The sequence below is a fragment of the Cucurbita pepo genome, chromosome LG06 (assembly GCF_002806865.2).
Source record: "Cucurbita pepo subsp. pepo cultivar mu-cu-16 chromosome LG06, ASM280686v2, whole genome shotgun sequence".
Taxonomy (NCBI): Eukaryota; Viridiplantae; Streptophyta; class Magnoliopsida; order Cucurbitales; family Cucurbitaceae; genus Cucurbita; species Cucurbita pepo.
The window spans coordinates 2,558,347-2,585,083 of NC_036643.1; the positions used below are offsets into that span (position 1 = coordinate 2,558,347).

Here is a 26,737-nt window from a genome sequence, read left to right on the forward strand (position 1 = left end):
ATCTCTTCTAATGGCTGTCAAACCAGATTGATTTCTCTCTCTCAAGCTCAAGTCAACTCGAGCGCCACTGAAATTCATTGTTCTTCCAATGTTTGCTCTATTTTTTGAGCAATTTTGAAGGGAATTTGAACTTTTATCGCCGGAATTATTTTCAATTCTTTGCTCCATTGACTAGTGATGATTCCAGTGATGGTAATCAGGAAGAGGAATCACGGTGTTGCTTGCCGATTATTGTTGCTTCTGTTGCTGCACGCCGCCGCCGCCGCGCAGGAGACAGGAGCTGGAACGATACCGGTATCGTCGGAGCCGGAGATCAGTAAAAATATGGCGATCGCATTTGTTGCGTTGATATCCGCCTTCTTCGTCCTCGGCATCGTCTCTGTCTACACGCGCCGCTGCAGAGAGCGGCGATTTGGAAGAGGTTTAGGAATTGGAATCGAGGGGAGAGATGGCGGTGGCAGTGGCGGCGGCGGAGGCATGCCGTGGAGGCCGGCGCGTGGATTGGATCCGGCGTTCATCGCGACATTTCCGACTTTTGTGTACTCGACGGTGAAAGGGCTGAAAATCGGGAAAAGCTCACTGGAATGCGCCGTTTGCTTGAATGAATTTGAAAATAGTGATCGGCTGCGTTTGATTCCGAAGTGTAGTCATGTTTTTCACTCTGTTTGTGTTGATGCTTGGTTAGTTTCGCACTCGACTTGCCCTGTTTGCAGAGCTAATCTCTGTCCTAAACCCGGCGACGTAACATTGTCGATGATTAACTTCGATCCCGCCGGCTCAGAACGAACCGGTAGCGTACCGTCTCCTTTGCCATCTCCGTCGCCGAACCATGTATCCATTCCGGTGGTTGACGATCTCCGTGCCGGAGAAGAAGCGAGAGTAGAGGCAAATGTGACGAATCCGAGTCCGGTGCCGACCAGGAGCACCCCAACGCGGTCGAGGTCGTTGGGATGGCGGTTGAGTGGAATATTTCAGCGGTCTAACTCGACCGGGCATGATCGATTCACTTTGCGGTTGCCGGATGCGGTACGGAGTCAGCTGATGAACTCGACGTTGAACCGAACCCGAAGCTGGGCGGAGTTGCCGAGAGAGCAGAGTTTGCGACGGGGATATCGGGGTGGAATCGGAGAAAATGGCCGGTGGAGGAATTTCCTTCACCGGACGTTTTCGGTGCCGGCGCAGGTCGTCGGAAGGGTTGCCGGAACTGGCCGGTCTCCGGTGCATGAGGACCGCGGTGAGAGGTCGTTTGCACGGCTGACGCCGAGTGGAATTGGTCCAAGTACGGTGGCGGATTAGCTTCGGAGTTCGAAGGTTTCACCGGTCAAAACTGGAGAAAAAATTTGTTGTATAGCAANTTTTTTTTTTTTTTTTTTTTTTTTTTTTTTTTGAAATTTAAAGAAATTTGTACAATGTAGAAAAATTTACAATTTTTTCCTTTTTGAGTGATTAAAATTAAAATTTGAATATGCTCAAATCTAGCCGATATTGTCTTTTTTGGTCTTTTTCTCTCGGACTTCTCCACAAGTTTTATAAAACGTGTCTATTAAGAAGAGGTGTCCATACCTTTACAAACAATGTCTTGTTCACTTCTCCAACCGATGTGGGATCTCACACAATCCAACCCTCTTCATCTCACAATGTTTTGTTCCCTTGTCCAACCGATACCGATGTGGGATCTCACAATCCACCCCTCTTCATCTCACAATGTTTTGTTCCCTTGTCCAACCAATGTGGGATCTCACAATCCACCCCTCTTCATCTCACAATGTTTCGTTCCCTTGTCCAACCAATGTCGAATTTCACAATACACCCCTCTTCGAGACCCAACGTACTCACTGACACACTACCCGATGTCCACTCCCCTTCGAGGCTAATCATGTCCTCACTGGCACACCGCTCAATATCTACCCATTCGAGGCTTAGTGTTCTCACTAGCATACCGTCTGTATTTGGCTTTGATATCATTTATAACTTCTCAAGTTCATTACTAGCAAATATTATCCTCTTTGTAACTGTCCAAAACCATTTGATATCGTCCAGTATTTTTCTTCAAGTCATTTTCTATGATAGAAGATAAAGAGATTAGATATTCGATATTCTATAAAACAAGTGGCATGATGAAGAAGCTACCACTTTATAATTATTACAAGGAAGTGAAGAGGAATCCTTGTCTTCGTATTTACCTTCCCACTAAAGCAAGAGGCTAATCCTTGATTCTTGAAGACTAAAACCCACCAAATTGGCCACCAACTATAATATACTTTTAATTATTTTTATGAATTTGAATCTTTACTTCCCCATTCATGATAGTGAGGAAGGAACAACTATTTATTCCACCTAATCTAGTAACTAATATTCTACCCACTTTTTTTTTTCCTCTTAAAAATATAATAGAGATAATGGTTATTTATTTATGGAAAAATAATCCAATTTTGAGCTATATCAATTTAATCCTAAATTTTTAATTTCATGAAATTACACCGAAATTAGATAAATAACATTCCAAAAAAAAAAAAATTGTAATATTTCATTCTAAAAAGCTCTTCTAGATAAACTGTTATTGAATAATTAATTAATGATCAACTATTTTTTGGTTAAAATAGTGAAGAATCAAAAGTAAGAACTAAGAGAATTTAACAATTTTATAATGTAAAAAAAAATAAAAAAAATAAAATTCTAATTATTTAATTAAGTTCAAGCAACCTATAAATATTTTTTTTAAAAAAAAAAAACTCATACAAAAAATAGGTCGATATATATCTATATTAAATGGCTTACATTTCTAAAAAGAAATGAATTTAGTCGTAGACAATAAATATTCTATGAGTAATGATCAGAAAAATAGTCAATGTCAAAGGCCACATACACATACACCGCCATTATAAAAATTTATTTCTTTATTTTTTTCAGAGAAAAAAATAGTTAAGGTTCATCTAACCACTCATTTTTTTTATTTATAAAATTTTAATGAATAGTTAGTGTTCAAAGGCCAACCTTAACTAATAAACAAAATTCTATATATATATATAAACTATGTAATCTTACAGCAGCATGTCAGGACGCTCAAATTAATCCAATTTTTCTAAGTTTACGAGCTAAAAATATGACTCTCTCTTGAATTCACCCCGTCCTTCAAGACACAATCCTATTTGTAATGCTTATACCACTTCCACTCGTTTTAATCTTTCGAGCATTAAACAAGCTAGCATCTTATTCTAAGTCGATAAAAAGAAACCTCCCATAAGCAAAATATGACACTAATGTTTACTCCAGAAAAGAGAAAAGAGAAAAGAGGCATGAAAATAGAATTAAGGTTCCATAAATTCAAGCCTAAGGATGTAATTCATACTAAAATTAAGATAATCTACGACTAACTAAAACCTCATTCACAAATTCTAAAATTTTCCATGGGAGAATATCTAAGCAATTCTCTTTTCGCATGCAGTTGGATAGACAATTTTTTATGCCACTTACTAAAGACAGTTAGCTTAAGAATATACTTTTAAGAGGAATGCAAAAAGTGGCCGACATACCTCCTTATACCCAACGAAAGCTTCCAACTCCATTGTCTACGACACAGCTATTGTCGTGTATATATATATATATGTATATATAAAGTTGCCAACCATCGGTATTCAAGTACTCCACCAAAATAAGAAATTAGTATAGACATAAACAGCCTGCAACTTAAAGAAAGTATGGTAATTTTCTACTGCTTTAAATCGACATTAAAAAATCAAGAACTTGGCAAAATGGATGAAGCAAACATACCTGAGAAAGAGGGTCAAGGAAAGTGACAAATAGATGGGATGGACATGGCATGGCATGGCATGGCGTGGCATATGAGCATAGAGCACATTGTGATAGCAAGGGAATAATAACAAAGACATCACTATTTTTCTCTTTTTGCATAATGGTACAGTATTATTAAGTGGGGCAACAACTTTATTTTAATTTCGTCCCAACTAAATTAATACTTCATTAAATTGAAAGTGTATTAAAAAGAACTGCTAAAAAATTAACTCACTAATAAATTGCACTAAACTTAACCAACAAAACACTCAAAATTAAGTTTAAGAAGTGATTGAAATCAAAAGAACTAGTGCACTTAATAATATACAAATAATAATAAATCTCACCTTAGTCACAGTAAGATTCATGGGTGGCCAAAATCCTTCAAAGTAATTTAAAAAAAACAAAAAAAATTATACTCGTTAATTAAGTTTAATTAAGTTTAGAGTAGTTCAATGCAACCAAGTGACGTGACAAGAATAAGGTTGAAAATGAGTAAAGTACAACCATAAAAATTTTCCTTTTCATTGGTTTCCACCCTCTAAAATAAACCAATGAAAGACGCTATACATAAATAAGATAGAGAAAGAGAGAGGTTCATAGAATTCTAATAGATCTTGTAATGTAACCATATGAATATAGTTTAGTTAGTCAAGACATTAATTATTTTTCGACTGGTCTAAAGTTAAAATCTCCCTCCCACGGATAAATTTTAAAGAAAAAAAACCGTGTAACAACTTGACTGTTATTGATTCATGAGGAAATGAATATAATATAATGCTGAAACATTATTTATCCTGAAACATCGGGCAGATGAAGTTAATAGTGCGGGTTATGGCCGCCTCAGCCCTATTGAAAAGAGGCAAACCTTTAGCGACAAGGAGTTACAATATTTGATGATGTTTCTGTTTCTTGTCTACCCTTTGTGTTATTCAGACAATAAAAACAAGCACGCTTTGTTTTTCTGGACTTGGGGACTTGACACTCCTCTATAAGGATAATAATTAATAACAACCTGTTGCAATTTTTGTAAATTATACCGGTAGACACTCAAATAGTTTGCTAAAATGATTATAAAAAGTTGTTTTCTTGAGAACTAAAGGCCACCAACTACATTGCCTTCGTTATATATTTTGTCTTCACTATATAATTATATACAATAAAATTGCAAACCATCTAACATGTCAATGGGTATTCTAGTTCTCTACCAATATCCAAAATTTCAGAAACATACAAAAACTTCCTCAAAGTCTAGAGTCATCACCTCCTACTCTTTTTATTATTATTATTATTCAAAAACCGTAAGTGAAACCTCCATCTTGCTTCCCAACGAAGATGAAAAGGCCGAGGGGAAAGCAAAATCCATCGCAGCCATTGCTGTGAAGAAGTGCCTTAAATACATCTTCAATCATCATGCAAAAATTCACTAGGTTTTTAGATTTTTCTTAGAATTCATCTAACATTTCCCAAAAAAACAATCCAGCCTCTTTTTTGAATCCCAACTGGAACCAAAATGTTTTTCTTAACACCTTCATGGGATAAACAAAAATCTGAATACCAACCAAGCTTGTTGGACATTTTATGAACTATAAAGAATCCTTTATCCCCTCTCAACTGTTTGGAGAATCTACCATTCTAAAGACTTTTCCAAGGCTGTGCAAAAGAATGCTCCAACTATTGCAAAAGATAATAATAATGAAAACTAAATCCATTGAATCTTGATGAAAAAAGTAATAAAGTACCATTCCTTTTTCCGTAACTATATATATATATATAAAGACTTAAGCACTTGAAGAAAGTGATTATGAAATCCAAAAAGAACGAACCAACTTGAGAAAGATGAAACTAGAAGGTGATGCTCAACTCTAAAGCAAAATCCAATAGGAAGCAAACTGGATGAAGGCTAAGGGTCGGGGGTAGGAGAACAGAGGAGAGAGAGGAGAGCATTGGGAGGGGGGGTTAGGTTCACTCTTAGTTCTTCATCTACTAACATTCTCAATAATACATACGCTGTCACGTAAGAAAAAATGGTCATTTTCATTTTAATGCTTTACTTTGACATCTAAAACTCTTAACTTATTTTGTCCTTGGCAGAACAAATGTACACATTACCTTAAATTATACTCTGCAGAAGAATAAGCCAACTTATTGACAACTGCAATTGGACACAGTTCTCTTTCTCATATGACAAAGCATACAACATAACTAGGGTGTAATTGGTCCATAACAAAATGCTACCATTTTGAAGATTTTTAACTATTGAAGTATTGATATTATTAAATTCACTGCAATCTATCGACATAGGTTTTTGGTTTATTGGTGATTTAACATGATATCAGAGTCAGATTGTGTGGTAGATTGAACTATATCAATACTTCAGCAGCAACCACTCAAAAAGCACACAAGCAAAGGTGGTCATGCAGAAAGTAGCAGCTAATACTCATCAACTAACCTTCTCTTATTTGGTAAGTGTTGGTAAATTTTGATAGATAAGTTATGGGCTAAACATAACATAAGTGCTCTCGACAGATATGTGGAGTCCGTGAGAGCTGTACATAAATTTAAGTATCGAACATAAAATTTATAATAATACAGGGTGGAAAAGAATTAACTTCATACCTGGTAATCCTTTAAGAACTTCCCAATCCTTCTCGAGTCCACTTTGTTCTCTTGAAAACTTAGCAATTCATGGACCATTGCCTAGGAAACATAATTTCAAATAACCGACAATAAATTCATGAGCAAAAGTTCTCATAGGTCCATTAATTTGGTAGGAGAGCCAAAGGATCATCCCTACTATCAACTACCATCAAACAAATGATGAACAAACGTACCGGATATGAATTATTTACGCCATTTTAAGAACTGAATTTATGAAAGAGTTCATTGACAATTTGAAGTAACGAAAATTTGTTGTTTCCTATGCCCTATCCTCATGCATTAAGCGCGGATGGCCTTCTCTCTATCAAAAATTTCAAACGCACACACAAACCATGTATTAAGAGTTGAGGGCCCAATCATTTTCTCAAGAAAAAGGCTCTCGTTATTTAAAAGATTTATGACTGCTTTAGAAAAAATTATGAACAAAGTTTTTTAATGCAGTTATACATATACATACATACATACATACACACACACACAAATATATATATATATATATATATTTTAATGTAAGCAAAGTTAGTCTGTGTAACATTCTATAAAATTTGTTCTAATCAATAATGATCATAACTGCATCAATGCTGATTAAAGACCAGTGTAAACAAATAAGAATTGCAATGGTCCTTGACTCACATATGCTTCCTTCCATGCATAAGAATGGAACTAGATTAAAATCCTCAGTATTGTGCCACGAGAAACGGCTATATGAATGCAGTATACATAATATATGGTAAACAGCATTTTGGTATAGTAAATATAATAATCTCGAATTACTCAGATCTTATACTCATTACTACACACTGCTATGTGTTTGGAATGTTATCGTGCGTTTTCCATACCTTGAATAGTTATCTATCAATGCGGTCATGAAACAATCCAAGTCCACCGCTAGCATATATTGTTCGTTTTGGCCCATTACATATTGTCGTCGGTCTCACGGTTTTAAAACATCTCTATTAGGGAGAAATTTCCCCTTATAAGAAATATTTTGTTCCCCTCTCCAGCCGAGGTGGGATCTAATAGGTCATGTCTCCTGCAATAAAGACACGTTAAAAAAAAATACCGATACTTTGATCTTCATCGTTGATTCTAGAGAATTTCAAACTGTAAGGCATGGAAACCTTTTGTTTGTATGTCCAGCTTACTTTCTATAGTTCGCTATATATCATCCACCAACTTCTTGATTATTTGTCATAATATCTCCAAAATTCCAATACATCATACATGTAAGCTTTATCTATAATAATAAAAACATAATTACACATAATTATACCAGCTGTCCCTGTGAAAAGGTAAGCAATCCCATCCAAAGAGCCAAACCTGAGCGAATATAACGAATATTATACCAGCTGTCCCTGTGAAAACTCCCCAATCCTTCTTAAGTCTACTTTTCTCTTTTTGAATACTTGGAAATTCACTGTCCATTTCCGATAGAAACATAATTACAAATCAACGCATTGAAACTAGCAATTCATCCACCATTACGATTCGAGCGAAACAGAGAAAAGAACCAGAACACAAGAACAAGAATGAGATTGCGACAGAGATAAAGGAATACCTGCGAAAAAGAGAGTAAGAGCAGCGAAGTTGGATCCGTGTCGAACCGCTGCGATCCTTTGCCATTCGGTGCCGTAGCTGTCGCCGGTAGTAATCAAGGTAGCTGGAGCTGTAGTGAAATTTTACATAGAAACGCAACTCTCTGAGAGAGCAATACGAATCTTTCATCGGAGAAATCGATAACGACCTTTTCCAGAATGAGAATGCGAAGGTGAGAGAGATGAAGGAAGGCCACGAGGAGCGAAAGAGGAAGAAAGCGATTCCAGATATTGGTCTGAACGATGTGAAGAGCGGGCGAAAGCGCGCGCGCGCGCGCAAGAGAGAGAGAGATTGTCGAGCCGTTTTGATCGCGCAAAAGTTTTAAAAACTTAATTATCTTTTAATCTTGTAAATTCTAATTTACTCCAATTCTATCTCTAACAAATTTAATTTTCTAATTTAAATTTAATCTCAAAATGATTATAAGAATATTTTTCTAATATTGGTTTTTTATTTTTTTATTTTTTTTTTAAATACTCATTTATTTTAAACATTTCAGAATTGTCATTGAAGTAAAATTTTGGTAAGAACCATGAATGAAAAATCACATATTTAAATATCATTACAATAAGTTAATAAACATGGCAACTTAATGGGTGTCACAGTCGCACTCTTGATGACAGCAGACTTGCGATTGTGCGACACTTACTTTTCAACAATAAATGAGCTAAGTCAATTCGTTTTTACGTCACCTACAGCCAAGCGACGTATGCTCGAGCCTCTGGCCTCGGTTTAAGAAAATGAGGGTAGGGAGAGATTTTCGAAAGAGAGATTTTGAAAGAGACGTTATATATGCAAATAAGAGAGCAACAACGGCTCACAGTATATAACTATTGGTAGGGAGAAGTTGACAACTAGTTATATCTCCTATAGTACTTTTTGAGGCATTCCATGTCTAGCAGCCCTAGACAACTAGTTATATCTCCTATAGTACATTTTGAGCCATTTCATGTCTAGCAGCCCTAGACATGATTTTTCCGTCATACTTCCTCGAAATACAAAAGTAAAACAATAGAACATGAAAAGACATAAAGGGTTTGACTTGTCATGGGCATGCAGCCATAGGCAACATGCCCTAGACGAGCATGACCGTTACAATGAGCACACGTTATTTTTTGTTCAGTTCAAAGACTATTTTGAACTATTTCTTTTTTCAAAATTTACGTAATCGAACCACTGCCTCTAAGTCCTTAACATGCACATAGTAAGAACTTTTATCTACTCGTTTCATGTTCTATTTCACTCTCGGGGCTCTTTTCACCCCCTTCTCTTACCGTACTATTCACCATCAGTCACCTAGGAGTATTCAGCTTGATAAGACGGTCCTTGCTGCTTCACACGGGTCGTTAAAATTGCTCGTTTGATTTTTTTATTTAAAAAAAAAACATTATGATTATAAAATAAGCTTTTCAATGGTCTCTTCCATCCCAAGCATACAATAAACCACAGGCATTTACTCATTGGTTGCCTTTTCCCTTTTTATATTTATTTATTAATTATTATTATTATTTTATTATTATTTTCCATTTCCAAATTTCACAATTTGGGCTTCTAAAGCCCTGTTTGGCAAACGTCTCGGCATAGCCATAATAAAACGTACGCAAAAAGACATCCCCACGTGACGCACGCGTGCCGCAGCTTCTTTCAGTATAAACAGAACCATCGAATCCATCACACAGTCCTCCGATCACAGCCGATACCATACACGTGAAAATATCACAACCGTCCGATTATTATCTGACACGTGTACGCCTATTAGACCCGACGCTACATTGAGCGTAATTTGTTTGCAATGCAGGGTATTATTTATCTGCTCCGGTTTCCGGGTCGGGCTCGGCAATGAGGAGCAAAACCGGTAGCTTTTTGGTGATGTGCAGTGGAGTATGGAGTGGACACGTTGGTTGGGCGTAAAGTTTTGGAGACCAAAAACCCCTAAACATTTCGATTTTGATTTTGATTTTGATTTTGATTTTGATTTTGATTTTGATTTTGATTTTTATCTTCTTTTTCTTTTTTTTCGCTCTCTCTCTTGGTGCGATATTTTGGCCGTTTCCATATATTTTTCTATCATCTTTTATAAATCGGGGATTGCTAGATTTTCTCTGAAAGAAAATGTGATTGGAGATCGTTAGGGTTTCGGATTCTTTGTTCTCAGTTGTCTATTTGTGTGACGGATCGATCTTTGTTTCAATGGTGGCGTTTTGTTTTCGCTCCTCGGAACCGGCGATTTGATATGCGAGTGGTGAAGGTTTTCTGGCGCTTTGAAGGTGCAGTTTCATCCTTTGGTTAATTTTTTGTTTTCTTTTGAAGTTTATGGAATTTGTTGGACCTTACGGCTAATTGATTCTGATATCGTTCGTTTGATATCTGTAATGTTTGGTAGGAGATACGAAATCATTGATCTGTTTGCATTTGATTTAGCATTTTTTTTGAAATATTTGTTAAGGTTCTGTAAATTTCTAGCAGTTTTCAGTCGTTCGAATTCGCGCGTAAGAGCTGCTGATTAATTTGGATTGATGAGGAAGAAACGGAAAGGAAGCGAGACTGATGGACCGTTGAATTTACGAGATAATGTAACAGAATCTCATGATTCGCGATCTTCTAAACTGAAGGCTCATTACTCGTTAGAAGATTACACGAGGTTGAATAAACGATGCAAGGAAGATGTGGGCATTGAACCAGTTCCTTCATGCAAGAGTAGGTTTGCCGGCATAGCTACAGCTCCACCCAGTGGGAGTTCTTCCCTGATTCTTCCTGGTAGAGGTTTGAAGAGGAAGATCGGGTGCATCGACGTGGCTACTCAAATTGGGCGTAAACATAACATCGAAAATGATTATGTTTCAGGCGAGACGATAGGACATGGAAAATTTGGTTCAGTTTGGCTGTGTAAATGTAAGGTTAGTGGAGCTGAATATGCTTGCAAGACCTTAAAGAAAGCAGAGGAGACTGTTCATAGGGAAGTGGAGATAATGCAGCACTTATCTGGCTACCCAGGCGTTGTGACGTTGCTAGCAGTGTACGAGGAGTCCGAATGTTTTCACCTGGTTATGGAATTGTGCCGTGGAGGTCGTCTGGTCGATCAGATGGTCAGTGAAGGTCGATATTCGGAGCATCGAGCAGCTAATATACTCAAGGAAGTGATGCTGGTTATAAAGTATTGTCATGATATGGGGGTTGTACATAGAGACATAAAGCCTGAAAATATTCTTCTCACAACATCTGGAAAGATAAAGCTTGCAGATTTTGGCCTGGCCACTAGGATTTCATATGGTATGCATTCTTTAATCTGTATTCACGAGTTCGTGTTTGTATGCTTCTCTTTAGGTATTAGTTGTATGATCTTCTTCGCGGTCTTCGTTTGACAATATGACTAATGACACGATGAAGTTTTTTCTTGTAAGATGTGGGAAAAAGGCGAACCTTCTTGGGTTTAGTTAGAAACTATGTAGGCGTGGAGTTCGGTAAACTTTAACGTCTTCATTCGGTAAACATACCTCACTCTGCTGGTCCTTAGCCTTAACAGCAGCCGCATTTGCGTTCGTAGCTACAATAGTTTTACCTTAGACAGAGCGAGAGGATGCTTATAAAGAGATAGAGAATGCTTTGAGAGAGTTGGGGGCGGGGCGGTGCGGGGCGGGGCTTATGTGTCACAGGGCTAAGATTGAGGTCCTAACAACATGCTTGTAAAGAGATCAGTATGTTTATATAGATTGTTCATGTTAGTATGAGCGGTGTGCGAATGTTGATGTTCTATCTGCTTTTTCGATTTAAGTTTCGAACGTCTGCCTACTTATGTTAAGTCATTTGATTGCTTAATGCAGGTCAGAGTTTAATTGGTTTGGCTGGAAGCCCAGCTTATGTAGCCCCTGAAGTGTTGTCAGGAAAGTACTCTGAGAAGGTGGATATTTGGAGTGCTGGTGTGCTCCTCCATGCTCTTTTGGTTGGCGCTCTTCCTTTCCAAGGCGACTCGTTAGAATCAGTTTTCGAAGCAATAAAGAACTCTAAGCTCGACTTCCACTCGGGGATGTGGGAGTCTATATCTAAACCTGCCCGCGATCTCATTGGGAGAATGCTGACAAGAGATATTTCATCTAGGATAACAGCAGAAGAAGTGTTAAGTAAGTTTATTTTGCCACTTGATTTCATTCCCGGATGCACGTAATCAATAGCTAACACGAACTCAACTGTCTTAAAATATGTACTCTCGACCTCTCTTAATCTCCCAGAGGGGTCGGGGTTTCCCCACATATTGTTGAACTTTGCTTAGAATACAGATCGATGTCAATCCTTATTTCTTATTGTAATCTAGTCTAGATTGTGATGGTGATGGTGATGTTTCAGGGCATCCATGGATATTGTTTTACACCGAACGCACGCTCAAGACTCTACCGATCAAACTAAAACTGAAGAATCAAGAATCTTGCCAACAGTCTCCCATTTCAGCCAAAACTAAGTCTGACAGAAACAGGATTGACAGTGCAGCTAATTCGACCTCCCTTAACGAAGTCTCTGACCTTTCGTCATCTGAAAGTTGCAACGCCAATGGCGAAGATGACGACGATTGCTTTCTGGTGGATGCCCTTGCTACAGCTATTTCACACGTGAGAATATCCGAGCCAAAGAGAAGTAGGCTGTGTGTTCCTACAGGCCCTATCGAGCAGCACAGCTCCTCTAACATGAAAGCTAACAATCTTTGTAAAGCGTTTTGATATCCTGCTGACAGGCCAGCAACATCGTCGATATCGTTCTCCGTCCTCCGTCCTCCTGTTCCTTTTTTTTCCTAAGCTGGGGGAACTACTAGTTACAGGTAACACGACCCGGATGAATTCCTCCAAGTAGATGATAAGAAGGTGATTTTCCAGGCTGACATCAAAGCAAATCAATCCATGATGAGATGATTGTGATTAATATGCACAGTCTGTGTTAGTCACTGCCTGAGCTGCATTAAATCTGATTAGTAGTGTGTGGTTTTGTGCTTTTTAAGTCTAATAATTGTCTTAACATGAACTGACCAAATTTGATGTACATATTCTGTAAATACAGCAGTAATGAAGAGTGCATTTTGATATCTCAGGTCACCTTGGCTGCCACTGCCACACCAAATCTAAACTAGTTCTTCAAAATTTAAGATTTATATTTATTTAATTTGTTTAATTTTAGATATAAATTTTTATTTTAGATATAAATTTAATAACGATATTATTCAATTATTAATTAAGAAGATCAAACAATTTTGATGATATTATTCAATTATTAATTAAGAAGATCAAACAATTTCGATTTTATTTTATTTTTTAAATAAAAAAGGCACGCTACTTAACAAATCCATTTTTTTAATCAAATCTATGAATAAAAAGATGGATGAATCTATTGAGACTCTTTCGTTTTTGATATCTAAAAAAGAATCGATTTCATTCGAAGGTTGATTCAAAGAACTGCGCTTAGCCCCCCCCCTCATGAAACGGCTTTTAATCAAATCTATGAATAAAAAGATGGATGAATCTATTGAGACTCTTTCGATTTTGATATCTAAAAAAGAATCGATTTCATTCAACGGTTGATTGATTCAAAGAACTACGCTTAGCCCTCCCGCTCATGAAACAGCTCTGCTGCAATGGAAGGCAGAGGGTCCGTAGTACCCATATCAGTTAAAAGGTCCAGTTTCTCCTAAAAGTCACAATAGAAATTAGAAATAACCTTGGGAATAAATGAATTAACGAATAATACTATAGTTATGAGGCACAATACAAATCTTTATAGCGTATAAAAGTATACTAAAAAAGTTCCTATAAGAGAAAATCAAAAGCCTATTTTCACTGTCCCATATTCTAAGCTGAGGGGGAGACAGCGATAATATATTCAACATCATTCCTGTTTCTTTTCCCTTTTTTGCCGGCCAGCAAACTGGTTTTTCATTCATAATGAGGAAGGAAATGAGGAAAAACATTCATTTTCTGGATATTTTCATCCACATATACACTATAAAGAAACAGATCAATGCAAATATGACGACCTGGACGACGTGATTTGATCCGTTCTGTATGATTTTTTTGTTCAATCTTCTTACATTGTCCTTCACCCCTGCTTGAGCTTTGATCAATGTCATTTGCTGCAACAACACCGAAAACAGATGATCGGATATGTTAGAACTAAAAAAATACTGGCGATTGCACACGTTTGGAACCGATACAAGTTGATATGAGACTGATTTTCTTTGGTTAGTTTCTTTTAATCTGATAGAGCTCTATGCATTTTGGACTGAAGTTATCAAGGGAACGGTTGATTTGCTTTGTTCTTTTTGTTCTCTATTTTGCTCCACTCACACTACCCAAACCTATCGTTAGCAACTTGTATCAGATATGAGACTAGTGGTGGGCTTGGGACGTTACAAATGGTATCAGAGCCAGACACCGGGCGATGTGCCAGTGAGGAAGCTAAGCCTTGAAGGGGGGTAGACAACGAGATAGTGTGCCAGTAAGGACGTTGAACCTCGAAGGAGGGTGGATTGTGAGATCCCACACCGGATGAGGAAAAGAACGAAACATTCTTTATAAGGGTATGAAAACCTCTCCCTAGCAGACACGTTTTAAAAACCTTGATGGGAAGCCCGAAAGGGAAGGTCCAGAGAAGACATTATCTACTACTATCAACCTGTATAATTTTACTCCATTCCCTACCATCATACGAAGAGGAATCAATTAATTGGAATAATTAACACTCCGATCCTTGTACCAATATAATTTTAATAAATGCAATATTATAATTTTTAATTCTCATTCTATCCATCAGTTTCCATTTTCTCAAGTAATCAGGACCTAAAGAGTTTTCTCACAAGGAAGAACGTCAGTAAATAAAGATCAAGAGTTAAATCAACATACAAAAAACAAATGAAAATATGACAACTATGAATAGCATTAAGAAAAAAATTGCATACCAATTGATCAAGAAAATCATGCTGGAACTTTGCTTCTGTCCCAATGTCATGAGCAATCTGCACCAGGACAATTACACCAGGTACCAAAAAGTAAAGATCAAAAGCCGAATATGGAATTAATTAAACGAACTGGCATATATAATCTGTACAGGATCTCAACAAGATTAAGATTATGATAAAACTGTGAGACTTTTGGACCAGAAAACATTACACAATCTGTTCTTTTTTACCCAATAAGAAACAAGATGAGCTTTCGTCGATAATATGAGACAGAAGAGGCTGCTCAACATTGACCGCCATACAATTAGGCATGTACCAGCTCAAACCAAACCCACTAGAACGCTTAGCTAAACGTTTAGAAACAAATCTTTCTACAAATAATAATAATGTTGTTGTAAGAAGAAAATTGGACAGTCAAGCAAAGATGCCCCTCATTTTCGAGATTTTGATGGCATACAACTGGTGTGTTGGCAAATCAATCTCCTAGACCAACTGTTGTAGAAACCAAATCTCCACTCAAGGAACAAACCATCAGGCTGCTAATGGACAACTCAACTCAGATGCTGAAGAAGAAGAAAAAGAACAGGAAAAAAGAAAATTGCATTTAGAGGCAAATTGTAGAGAAAAATGATACGAGCCAAGAACAGCGGAGAAAGACGTCCAAGGAACAACTCCAACTTAGCAAAAAGAAGATGGACAATAATAATCAAAAGTTGTTGGAGGTGAGGGGAAGGTGAGAACTGCATTACAGCCACTGACAGAAAACAGAATGACCATGGATGAATTCGAGAAGAGATTTAGAAGTCTTTTAATGGTAGTTGATAGAGGATTGTGCACGGTTCAAACTGTGGTTTGCCTCGTGTTTTTGTGTCTTGAATTTGCAGGGGTTTTATTTTCCAAACTCATTTTTGAGAAGGAAAACAAGGTAAGCAATTAGTTGGTCTGATTTTTGTTCATAATTTAATAATGAATGCTATGCAGTTTGTGTTTCAGTAGGATTCTTCAGACAATTATAATTTATATTGATATGCTTTTTACATTATTATTACACATTTCTTTCATTGCCTACTATACGTTTTGAATGGTGATGAGCCAATAGACAAGAACAGCAACTACAAAGACTCGTAAATATGGATTCAACGTGTACCAGTCGAATGTAATGTATCATATATTCCGTTCTTCTAAGAAGGGAGAGAAACTCACAAATTTCACAGAAAGAAAACAATGTCTGTGACCACCATGATAATGAAATCGAACACTAAGCACATAGCATGCAGCTATACCACGTGAGATGTATTGATACAGAACGTACAGCTCGTAAATTCCATTAAGAAAGGAACCACGAGCAGTGCAAATTCCAAGAGTACCATTACAAGTAGATCAACCTCGAACATAGCTAAATTCAAATAATTATAGGAGCACCGCAAGAAATCTGAAGATTTCTGTTCATATTTCTGTCGAGTACTTTATTTCTAGTTATTCGATGAAGATACCAGCATCGAGTGCTTTCAATAAAGGCTTAGCTGCGTGTTCTAGTTTGCAATTCAATAAACCTAAGTGCAAAGCTGTACCATAGATTAACGTAAAATCATAATACTCACATTTCTAAGCCTTTTAACTTGGCTGTGAAGACCTACGATCTCGTCGTCCAAGTCCCCTTGCATCGGATCGATCTGAAGTTGAATTTCATCGGAAGCAGCCGCCGTTCTTGTGCTAAGCCCCTCCCTGAATACCTCAAAACGAAGGACGATTGCAATTAAGCGACATGAATTGAGTAATCATCATTCTTAACACCGGTAAACATAGAAACAATTTGAGAAATTCCTCAAGACAAGTGACAGAAAACTCGCAGTTCTTGCAATACCTCTAATTTCTGTAAATATACTGGAAGTTAGCATGATAAGAACGATGACAATACCTGGAACGATAAGGAGCAGCGTTGCCATTGTAGAAGGAACTACCGCCACGAAACGAACTGGACGCCATTAGATACAGAATGAAAAGCTAATCAGAAATGGAACAATCTGATCGGAAACAGACGAATTGCGAGGATCAGTTTCAGAGTCTTCGGTTCGGAAGGTGAGAGCACAGAGCAAATCGGGACTTTCCGACTCCCGTTTATCAGAGGCGCGTTGGCGGGGCGTAAAGGGCGGGTGAATGCCGGTTCGGTTCTCCAATATGAAATAAACCGGGTTTCGAGAATTTGAGACCGGTATGTCCTTAACTTTGTATAGACCGGTATATTCTTTTATTATAATTAAAATTTACAGTTAAGTATAAAATTACGAGAATTTAAGACTAAAATAGAATTATAATTTATTTTAAGGCGACATTTTATTAAAATTAATTAGAGGGAATATTAATCTTCCTTTTCGAGTTCTTTGTCACTTGGTATAAATTCAGCATGCAATCGAGGCGCGAAAGCCCAGGCGTCGGCCCCTGCGATCACGATTGGCGCCAGTCCAGTAGCAGCCTCTCCCCTATCTCCGAGCGATGCGAAGCGGGCTGAGCCTTCAAATCTTTCTATAGGAATGCGTCCAGTTCTTCGTAAAATCCAGTCAGCGACACGCTTGTTTTTCATCCACTCGTTCTCTCTCAAATCGAACTCAACGCCCATGATTTCTCGACCTTTTCGCTTCTCCAGTTCCCTCTCTTCAAGCTCCCACACGTTAGTTCTCTTTCTCTCTCTAGATTGATACATTTTTGAGCTGTTGTCTGTTTTTTCCGCCTTTTTTTGCTAATGGTTTGTGTAGTAAATTCTGCTGTTAGAGTGTTTCTCGGCCGGATTTGAGCTATGCAATGTTGTAAACTGTCGTAAAGATGAATTCTGATTTAGTTTATAACTATTTGATTAAAATTGTTATTACCTCCCATTTAGTTCATAACTATTTTGAATTAGTATTGCTATGTCTATAATAAAGGCTTGTCTAGCATTGATTTGAGGTGTGGAGTCAAGTGAAGTCATTGTTATTTTGTATTTGCCTAGAGCCAATTGTGAGTAACTTTGTAAGAGAGACTTTGTAGCGTGAGAGTGTGAGAGATACACTTGTGAACATCTTGGTTACAGTGATTGGCTACCCCTATGGATTTGGGATAATTTCTTCTATTCGAACCACGTAAATCTTTGTGACACTTTGTTTAATTTTTGTTTGTGGGTGTGTGAGTGCGATCCATCTCGATTCCACTTTCGCTATAACAATTGGGTATAAAAGCATATTTGGTTATGGCATTTTGCACAACCAGTAATCTGAGAGTATTTTTTGTTGTAGCTTTTTAGGCCCAACAAATTGTATAAGAGCATTTTGGTTGTAGCTTTTTAGGCCCAACAAATTGAATCGGAGCATTTTGGTTGTAGCTACAAAGTCGCATTCACTGCAACAATTGAGTACCAAAACATTTTTGGCATTCTGCTGCAACAATATCAGAACTTAGAAGTTACACGCAATTGTAATTTGTTGGTTTTGCTCGATGTCTCGTATTGAAGCTATGCAGAATCCGGAGGTGATTTCGTATCTGACACAGCGGGAAGCCGCTGAGGTTGATGAGATTCTCATGGGTCCTCTCGGGTTCAGGTTGGCCAATTGATGGTCAGTGTTGCTATTGTTGCTTTATTTCTCGAAGTTCTTTTGCTGGTTTTAAATTTTTTTGGTTCTCTACTTGGGTTTAAAATTGGTTTTTATTCAATATTGAAAAGTTGAATTGTTTAAATTTGTATCGTGTGAGATCTCATATTAGTTAGAGAGGGGAACGAAGCATTCCTTATAAATTTAGGATTGGACTTCCACTTGTTTTCTTCAATCATATGGACTTGCCCCAAAGGAGTGGCATGTTGGTCAGGGTTGAGGCTGGTGGGGTTATAGCTCAACCGTTAGTGCCAGAGTTGAGGTGCATGAGATGAGATCTTATGGAGTCTTCTCCCACAAGGTCATTGTGTGCTTGAGTGAGGCTGGTATGATAGGAGAGGGGAGGATGGGATTCCGAGTGAAAAGTTTCGTTCCCACCTCATTAACACAAAGGGTGAGATAGGCCTCCAAATAGGAATAGAATATTAGAGGGTCAACGGAGCGACGGGGCATAACTTAATTGGTTAAGACATTATATCAGCTGCCTCTAAATTCCATATCAATCTAAGATTATTATTTCTAGTCCTAATTAAAAGTCTCCTGTTTTGACACCAAAAAGAAATGAAGAAATATTATTTTTAGAAGGGATTGACCTTTCTGTCCACCATTAGTAGATATTCTCTTTGAGCTTTCCTTTTCGGGCTTCCTCTCAAAGTTTTAAAACACATCTGCTAGGGAGAGATTTCTACACCCTTACAAGGAATGCTTCGTTCCCCTCTCCCACAAATATGGAGAGCCAAGTTTTGAATGGTGTGTCAACGAGAACGCTGGACCCCCAAAGGGTGGATTGTGAGATCCAACGTTTGGATTTTTAAAACTATAAATAGTCATTTTAATAATTCAATAAGGAAGATGTTACAATACAATTTGAAACCTCATTTTTGTGTTTTGCAGAAGTTTGATTCCAAAGCCAAAATACTGGGGAGGATAGAGGCTTAAACCAGAGCTTTTTGAGTTTAGGCAGGGGCAGCCATCTGGGTTGCATGACAGGTTATTTTCACCTCTCTATGGGCAAGTGGTTTACTAATTCTCTAGTTGTGGTGCATGTCATTGGCCAATAGATGTGTTATAGCCTTGCAAGCTTTGTGTTAAAATTCTTGGTCTAAGTGAGTGGATTAAGTTGGTTCTTTGATTGGCTATTAATTAGATATATAGGGGTGTGGAAACCTCTACCTAGCAGACATATTTTAAGACCGTGAGGTTGACAGTAATACGTAACGAGCCAAAACAAACAATATGTACTAGTGGTGGGTTTGAGCCGTTACAAATGATATCAAAGCTAGATTTCGGGCAGTGTGCCAGTGAGAACGTTGGACCTCCAAGGGAGGTGGATTGTGAGATCCCACATCGGTTGGAGAGGGGAACAAAACATTTCTTGTAGGGGTGTGGAAACCTCTCCCTAGTAGATGCGTTTTAAGAACCGTGGGGCTAACAACGATACATAATGGACTAATCTTTTTATAGTGTTTTAAGTTTTAAAATTCGTGGTCTTTTAGTAACGATTCTGACCAATACGTGTTCGTACAGGTTGCAATATTCCCCTTGCGAGACGGACGGAAAAAAAAGTATGGAAAGTAGAACGATTAGCTCCCTGATTGACTCCTCCATCATTCACGTACCTTCTTTTCTCTTTAGCCCCTTTTGTGTTTGACGTCAAAGTTGCTGTCTAATATTTGACTGTTGCATAATTTATTGAACTATTGCAAGTTTTACAACTTCCATAAAACTATATGACATGTTCATGGAATTTCTGCCTATTTTAAAACAAAATAATAAATATGGACTTTTGGACATAAGAGGAACGAAACATTTCTTATAAAGATGTGGAAACCTCTCCTTAATAGACATGTTTTAAGACCGTGAGACTTATGTCGATATGTAACAGGTCAAAGTGGATAATATCTACTAGCGGTGGGCTTGAGCCGTTACACAAATGCATATGAACTAGGCAGAGGTGCATAACTCCACCCTAAACAACCTTTTATTTCTTGCATATTGATGGAATACTCCTTGCATTACGCTCATGACTATTTTGTCCACCTCGAGGTCAGCTTCGGGAGACTTCGTAGATTTTTAATGATTCTTTCTACATAAGGGTGAACTCTAGCCTTTGAAGGATTTGTATCTATTTAGTCTCTAAACTTTTATTAGACAACTTCAAAAGTTAAAAGACGGTGTAGACACAAACTTCAATGTCCGAACCAACTTTTATCTCTTTTTCCTTACGGGATGAATGTAATGAGTGCAATAAGAGTTGGATGTGGACACATTTGCTTAGCAAGATAATGCCATTGATGAGAATGGTCGTAGCTCATTGATAGGATTTCATTGAATAGGGAAAAGCCTTGGGCATCAAAAAGGCGTATGGGTATCATTTCATATTGTCTGCTTTGACCTGTTACGTATTGTCATTAGCCGTTGTTACATATTGTCATCAGTTTCATGACACTCTAAAACATGTCTACTAGGGAGAGATTTTCACACTATTATAAGAAATGTTTCGTTCTCTCTCCAACCAATGTGGGATCTTATAACCCACTCTTTTTGAAGGCCAGTGTTCTCAATAGCACACCGCTCGATGCTTGACTTTGATACCATTTGTAACAGCTCAATTCTACCACTTGCAGAAATTATCCTCTTTGGTTCATTATGTATCACAATCAACCTCACGATTTAAAACGCGTCTAACAGGAAGAGGTTTCACACTCTTATAAAGAATATTTCATTTCCCTCTCTAACCGATGCGAAACCTCATATTAAATACCGAATCTAGATTCAAATTCTAGACATAAAACGTTACCGTCCTAATCCAATTCCATAAAATTATGCCCTCTCATTTTCTCTCTCTACACTTGACTTCATATTCACTCACAATGTTACTTTTTTTAAGCTTCCTTTGACCTACTTGAATCTAAATTTGACTTTTTTTATAATAAAAAAATGTTGATATTTGTTTTAAAGGTAAAATTGACTGAGCCACTTTCTTCACCCTCTTCAAAATGGGCATAGCTTTTATTATTACCCATCACTCTCAAGAAATTATGATATAAAATAAATAAATAAATAAATAAATAAATAATTTTTATAATGGATTTTGGGCCAATTTTATTTAATATTCCACAAGTGGGAATTGTTGGGTCAATTTGAAGGAAGTGGTTGGAGCTTTTGCAACAGAGATTCATTTATTCCAATTATGTGTAGTTGAATGATTTCAACGCCACTCACTCAACATCTCTTTCACAACCCTTTCAACCTTCTAATATAAACCATTAATTAATGGAGCTTTACCTAATTCCCTCTCCTTTTTTATGCCCCTGTTCGAAAAAAAAAAAAAAAAAAACGTCCCAAATCACCGATTACGAACGAAGAAATAAACGTACCCTTATTGGTTGGTTTAGTGATCTGATTAAAGAATCTAATTTGTTCATAAGGTTACGAGAGTTCAAACCGTGGTGATTATATTACTTTCTTCGTATGATAGCTCAACCTTACCACAAAAAGATATTATCCGTTTTGGCCTGTTACGTATCCACTCCCTTGTGGGCCAGTGTCCTCGCTGGCACACCGCCCGATGTCTGACTTTGATACTATTTGTAACAGTCAAGCCCACCGCTAACTGATATTGTTCGCCCTTTACATATCGCGGTCAGCCTCACGATTTTAAAATACATGTGTTAGGGAGAAATTTTCACACTTTTATAAATAATGCTTTGTCCACCCCCTTGGAGTCCAGTGTCCTTGCTTGCACATCGCCTCATGTCTGACTCTAATACTGTTTATAACAACCCAAGTCTATCGCTAATAGATATTGTCCGCTTTGACCCGTTACGTATCACTGTCAACCTCACGGTTCAAAACACGTCAGCTAAGAAGAGGTTTTCATAATCTTATATAGAATGTTTCATTCCCCTCTCAAACTCACGTGGGATCTCACACAATAATAACAAGATTTATGGGTTAATTTGAAAAGAGAAACAACTTAATTATTTATTTTTCTTAATTTAAAATGGTTGGAGAAAATAAAAATCATAGGAAATTCAAAAGGGATTTGGATTTTTGGGGCATTATATTATTTGTCTAAGCTTTTAAGGAAGAGACTCCTTACCAATGAGAGTGGAATTTTATGTTTTCTTTACAAAATAATATAATTTTTTCCTTTTTTTATTTTTATTTTTTATATTTATAGTAAATTAAATATTTCTTAAAGGAAATATTTTCCATTATGGCCAATAATTTGACCATTGAAGAGACATTGATGAGNTTTTTTTTTTTTTTTTTTTTTTTTTTTTTTTTAGTAAATTAAATATTTCTTAAAGGAAATATTTTCCATTATGGCCCATAATTTGACCATTGAAGAGACATTGATAATATTATTTGATTTATTCTATTTACATTGCTTTATAATTGGGATAAGATGAGGCTTTGTACTTTGAAGTTACATTTGATTTTGACTAAATATATATCTAAAATTTAGGATAAGTTAAATTAGTCAACATTTTACCATTTTCTTTATTGAACGTTAAAAAAACGTTAAATATTTCACGGTTTATTTCGAACATAACTAAATGAANTAAGTTAAATTAGTCAACATTTTACCATTTTCTTTATTGAACGTTAAAAAAACGTTAAATATTTCATATATGATTGAAAAAATATATATATATTAAACCGGTTATTTCGAACATAACTAAAGTAAAATTTATTATTCTAAAAGTCTATAGTTTAATTATTATTTTAAAAACTTATATTGAATTAGGGTTAAAATAATTAAAATCTTAGTCTCTAGATTTTGGAAGTTTAGCCACCCTATGTTAGAGATTTGAAATCCAAATTCGACACCTAATGACCCGACATTCCCTTACGACATGGTCATGTTACCTACTTCTCGTTTATTAATAGTGAAAACTATCCCAAACATCAACACAAATCCTTACGACATACTTTGTCACCCTTTACTTATTTAAAAGAAAAAAAAAATTAATATTATTAAAAATTAATATTTATGGATAATGAAATTAAGTTTGGTAAAGGATTTTTGGAAAAGCAGGCGAGTTTAGTGGGTGATCTGAGTGGTTAGTTAAGCCATGTGGAAAACAGCTCATACGCCCTTCTTCGGACATCACTCACTTTCCTCCCCACTACTTCCCACTTCTCATGTGCCTATTTATCCTTTGTCTNTTTTTTTTTTTTTTTTTTTTTTTTTTTTTTTTTATAATTATGTTCAATATATATATATATATAAATCATTTAAATATAAATCAGTAGTTTATCATTCTTCTTCTCTCAATATCCTTTCTTCTTCTGTTTCACAATGTATTCGGTTATGATGAGAATGACATTTCTTTGACTACACCCTCATCCAATACTTATCATCCAATACTTATCGCTACAGACAAGCCACGTGGCCCAACTGTATAGTGTTACGTGTGAGATTTCACATTAGTTGTAGAGGGGAACGAAACATTCCTTATAAGGGTGTGGAAACCTCTCCCTAACAGATGCATTTTAAAATTATGAAGGTGACGACAATATGGAACAGACTAAAACGGACAATATTCACTAGTGATGAGTTTGGTGTTACAAAGCCCCAAAAAGGGTGGATTGTGAAATCCCACATCGATTAAAGAGAGGAAAACATTTATTAGAAGTGTTAAGGATATTTAGTAATAAATTATAGTTTACCATATACATTATATTCGATATTTTATTATAAGGCAAATATCTAATATTTGCCTTATTACCATAGGTATCTTTCCATTTATTGTTATTTCCATTTATTACTATTTCCATATCCTTGTAATTTATTTGATTATAAATAAGATAACTTTCACACCATTTAGGTGTGGTGGATTAATCAAACATTCACATGGTATCAGAGCCATTTTGGTTTAGCAACCCGGATTCTTTCTTTTCAATGGCTTTTGAAATCTTCTACTGTTCTTCTCCACCACCCCTGCTGGCTTTGACGCCGCAGGAGCAGTCTTCATGGCTACCGCAGGCGGAGCCGATTAATTACTCTTCGGCTCCACCCTATTGACCTCCAAATCATCCTTCACCATACTCTGTACATACAACCTTACCTTTTCCAAACATAGTCTCTTTCATTCTCTTCTCAATTTTTCCTTTATCCTTCATCCTTCACAGAAACCCTAATCTTAGGATCTTCATCAGCATTTCTCTTCAGAAATATACAGAATCTCGATAAGCCTATCGACCTTTTGCAGAGATTCACCTTTGGAATCTAGGCGCCGCACTGGCATCTTCGCCAACCAAGTTGCTGCCGCCCTTCTCGCCAAAATTGGCTCCTTCGCCCCAATGTGGCGACTCTTCCGGCTGCCCTTCTTGCCAAAATTGGCTCCTTCGCCCAATGTGGCGACTCTTCCGGCTTCAACATTGTCTTTGTCCCTTGCTCTAGGTTTCCCCTTCTACTTCTTGAGGTTAGACATATTCTCACCAGAGCCAAGGTAGCATCGTCGCTAAGCGACAATCCCTGTTTATGGGTTAGACATATTCTCGTCGAAGCCAAGGCAGCATCGCCGCTGAGCGGCGATCCCTCTGCAATTTTCGATGGCCAAGAAAGTGTTTCTTTACGCCTCCTCTGAACCAGGTTGTTGACATCTTCACGAAAAGTGTTTCTCAACCACTTTGAATTTTTCAGATCCAAGCTTCACGTTTGTTCAAATCCGACGCTCAGCTTGCGGTGGGGTGTTAAGGATATTTAGTAATAAATTATAGTTTACCATATACATTATATTCGATATTTTATTATAAGGCAAATATCTAATATTTGCCTTATTACCATAGGTATCTTTCCATTTATTGTTATTTCCATTTATTACTATTTCCATATCCTTGTAATTTATTTGATTATAAATAAGATAACTTTCACACCATTTAGGTGTGGTGGATTAATCAAACATTCACAAGAAGGGTGTGAAAACCTCTCCCTAGTAGACACATAGTGAAACTATGTGGCTAACAGCAATACGTAACAGGCAAAAGCAGACAATATCTACTAGCAGTGGCCTTAGACCGTTACATCACGTTTTGATCCAGTGGGAAGTAAACATTAATGAATATGGTCGCAAGTATAGAAGGAAACATGACACCATGCAATTGAGGCACGTGGTTGGAGGGCAAAAAATGGCTACAGTCCCACTAACAAAGCAAGTTTTGCTTTTATGCCCCCTCCCCTAGTAAACACTTAGTAAAACTGTGAGGCTAACAGCAATACGTAACCGGCCAAAGCAAACAATATCTACTAGCAGTGGTCTTAGACCGTTACATCACGTTTTGATTTAGTTTTAGTGGGAAGTAAACATTAATGAATATGGTCGCAAGTATAGAAGGAAACATGACACCATGCAATTGAGGCACGTGGTTGGAGGGCAAAAAATGGCTACAGTCCCACTAACAAAGCAAGTTTTGCTTCATAAAAGTTCAAACACCGCTCCCCCCCCCCTCCCCCCATGATTCTCTCTCTAAACACGTACAAATAAGGGAGAGAGAGAGAGAGATCCAGAGGGGAAGGATGAGATGATGTGAGAAAGAAAACAAAACATATGGTGTTGCCAACTTGCCTCCACAACACAAGGCTAGACAAGAAAGAAAAGAAAGAAAAAGCCTCTCTCTCCCCCCATACTCAACTCATTCAATAGCATACTCATATCCCACTTAAGATGATAAGCTTTGCTTTTACATCCTCTTCCTGCCAGGAAGAGTTCCCTCTCCTCATTATGAGTGAGAGAAGAAAGAAGGGAAGGGGGAGCCCATCATTAATGGATGGTTGCTTTATAACGCAAACTCAGGGAGAGGATATGACAAGCCATCAAATAATTGATCCTACAATGACCCATTTGAAACCGGCCAATACAAAGTCTACTCAGCAAACAAAACTAGCAAACGTATCAACACACCCTTTTTTTTATACCTAATCTAGGATGTTCAGATAGCTCTTATGTAGTGCCTACACATTCTTTCTATCCGCATCGTGTTTGATCCTGTGTGATTTCTGCAATCATCACAGGACATCGACCGATGTGTTCTCGGCTTCCTCGGAGAGGTGCCAGGAGCGTCGAGCGGAAAACAGATGCATTTTGCTCTCACAAAGAAAAAGGAAGAAGAGAGGGGA

General features: G+C 37.2%; 3 protein-coding genes and 1 long non-coding RNA gene across 6 annotated transcripts; 3 read left to right on the forward strand and 1 right to left on the reverse strand.

The window, feature by feature from the left end:
* Positions 1-1,352, forward strand: LOC111797501 (RING-H2 finger protein ATL11-like). Its single transcript, XM_023680512.1, has one exon. It carries the CDS (start codon positions 178-180, stop codon positions 1,294-1,296), a length of 1,119 nt encoding a protein of 372 aa, XP_023536280.1. The 5' UTR covers positions 1-177; the 3' UTR covers positions 1,297-1,352.
* Positions 1,353-9,936: 8,584 nt separating this feature from the next.
* On the forward strand, positions 9,937-13,117 carry LOC111797259 (serine/threonine-protein kinase PEPKR2). The gene is made up of 4 exons (XM_023680212.1): positions 9,937-10,316; positions 10,516-11,319; positions 11,871-12,167; positions 12,391-13,117. Exons 2-4 carry the CDS (start codon positions 10,566-10,568, stop codon positions 12,756-12,758), a joined length of 1,419 nt encoding a protein of 472 aa, XP_023535980.1. The 5' UTR covers positions 9,937-10,316; positions 10,516-10,565; the 3' UTR covers positions 12,759-13,117.
* Positions 13,118-13,754: 637 nt separating this feature from the next.
* On the reverse strand, positions 13,755-17,100 carry LOC111796734 (bet1-like protein At1g29060). The gene is made up of 4 exons (XM_023679477.1): positions 16,902-17,100; positions 16,585-16,708; positions 14,984-15,040; positions 13,755-14,158 (listed from the first exon to the last, which is right to left on the reverse strand). Exons 1-4 carry the CDS (start codon positions 16,967-16,969, stop codon positions 13,997-13,999), a joined length of 411 nt encoding a protein of 136 aa, XP_023535245.1. The 5' UTR covers positions 16,970-17,100; the 3' UTR covers positions 13,755-13,996.
* Positions 17,101-17,355: 255 nt separating this feature from the next.
* Positions 17,356-20,351, forward strand: LOC111797489. Of its 3 annotated transcripts, none has more exons than XR_002815544.1 (4): positions 17,356-17,651; positions 18,296-18,570; positions 19,501-19,596; positions 20,134-20,351. It is a non-coding gene; the product is annotated as an uncharacterized LOC111797489 (long non-coding RNA). The 3 variants fall into 3 exon arrangements; XR_002815543.1 differs by having other exon boundaries at positions 18,339-18,570; XR_002815545.1 differs by lacking the exons at positions 17,356-17,651; positions 18,296-18,570 and adding an exon at positions 19,336-19,395.
* Positions 20,352-26,737: the final 6,386 nt, after the last annotated feature.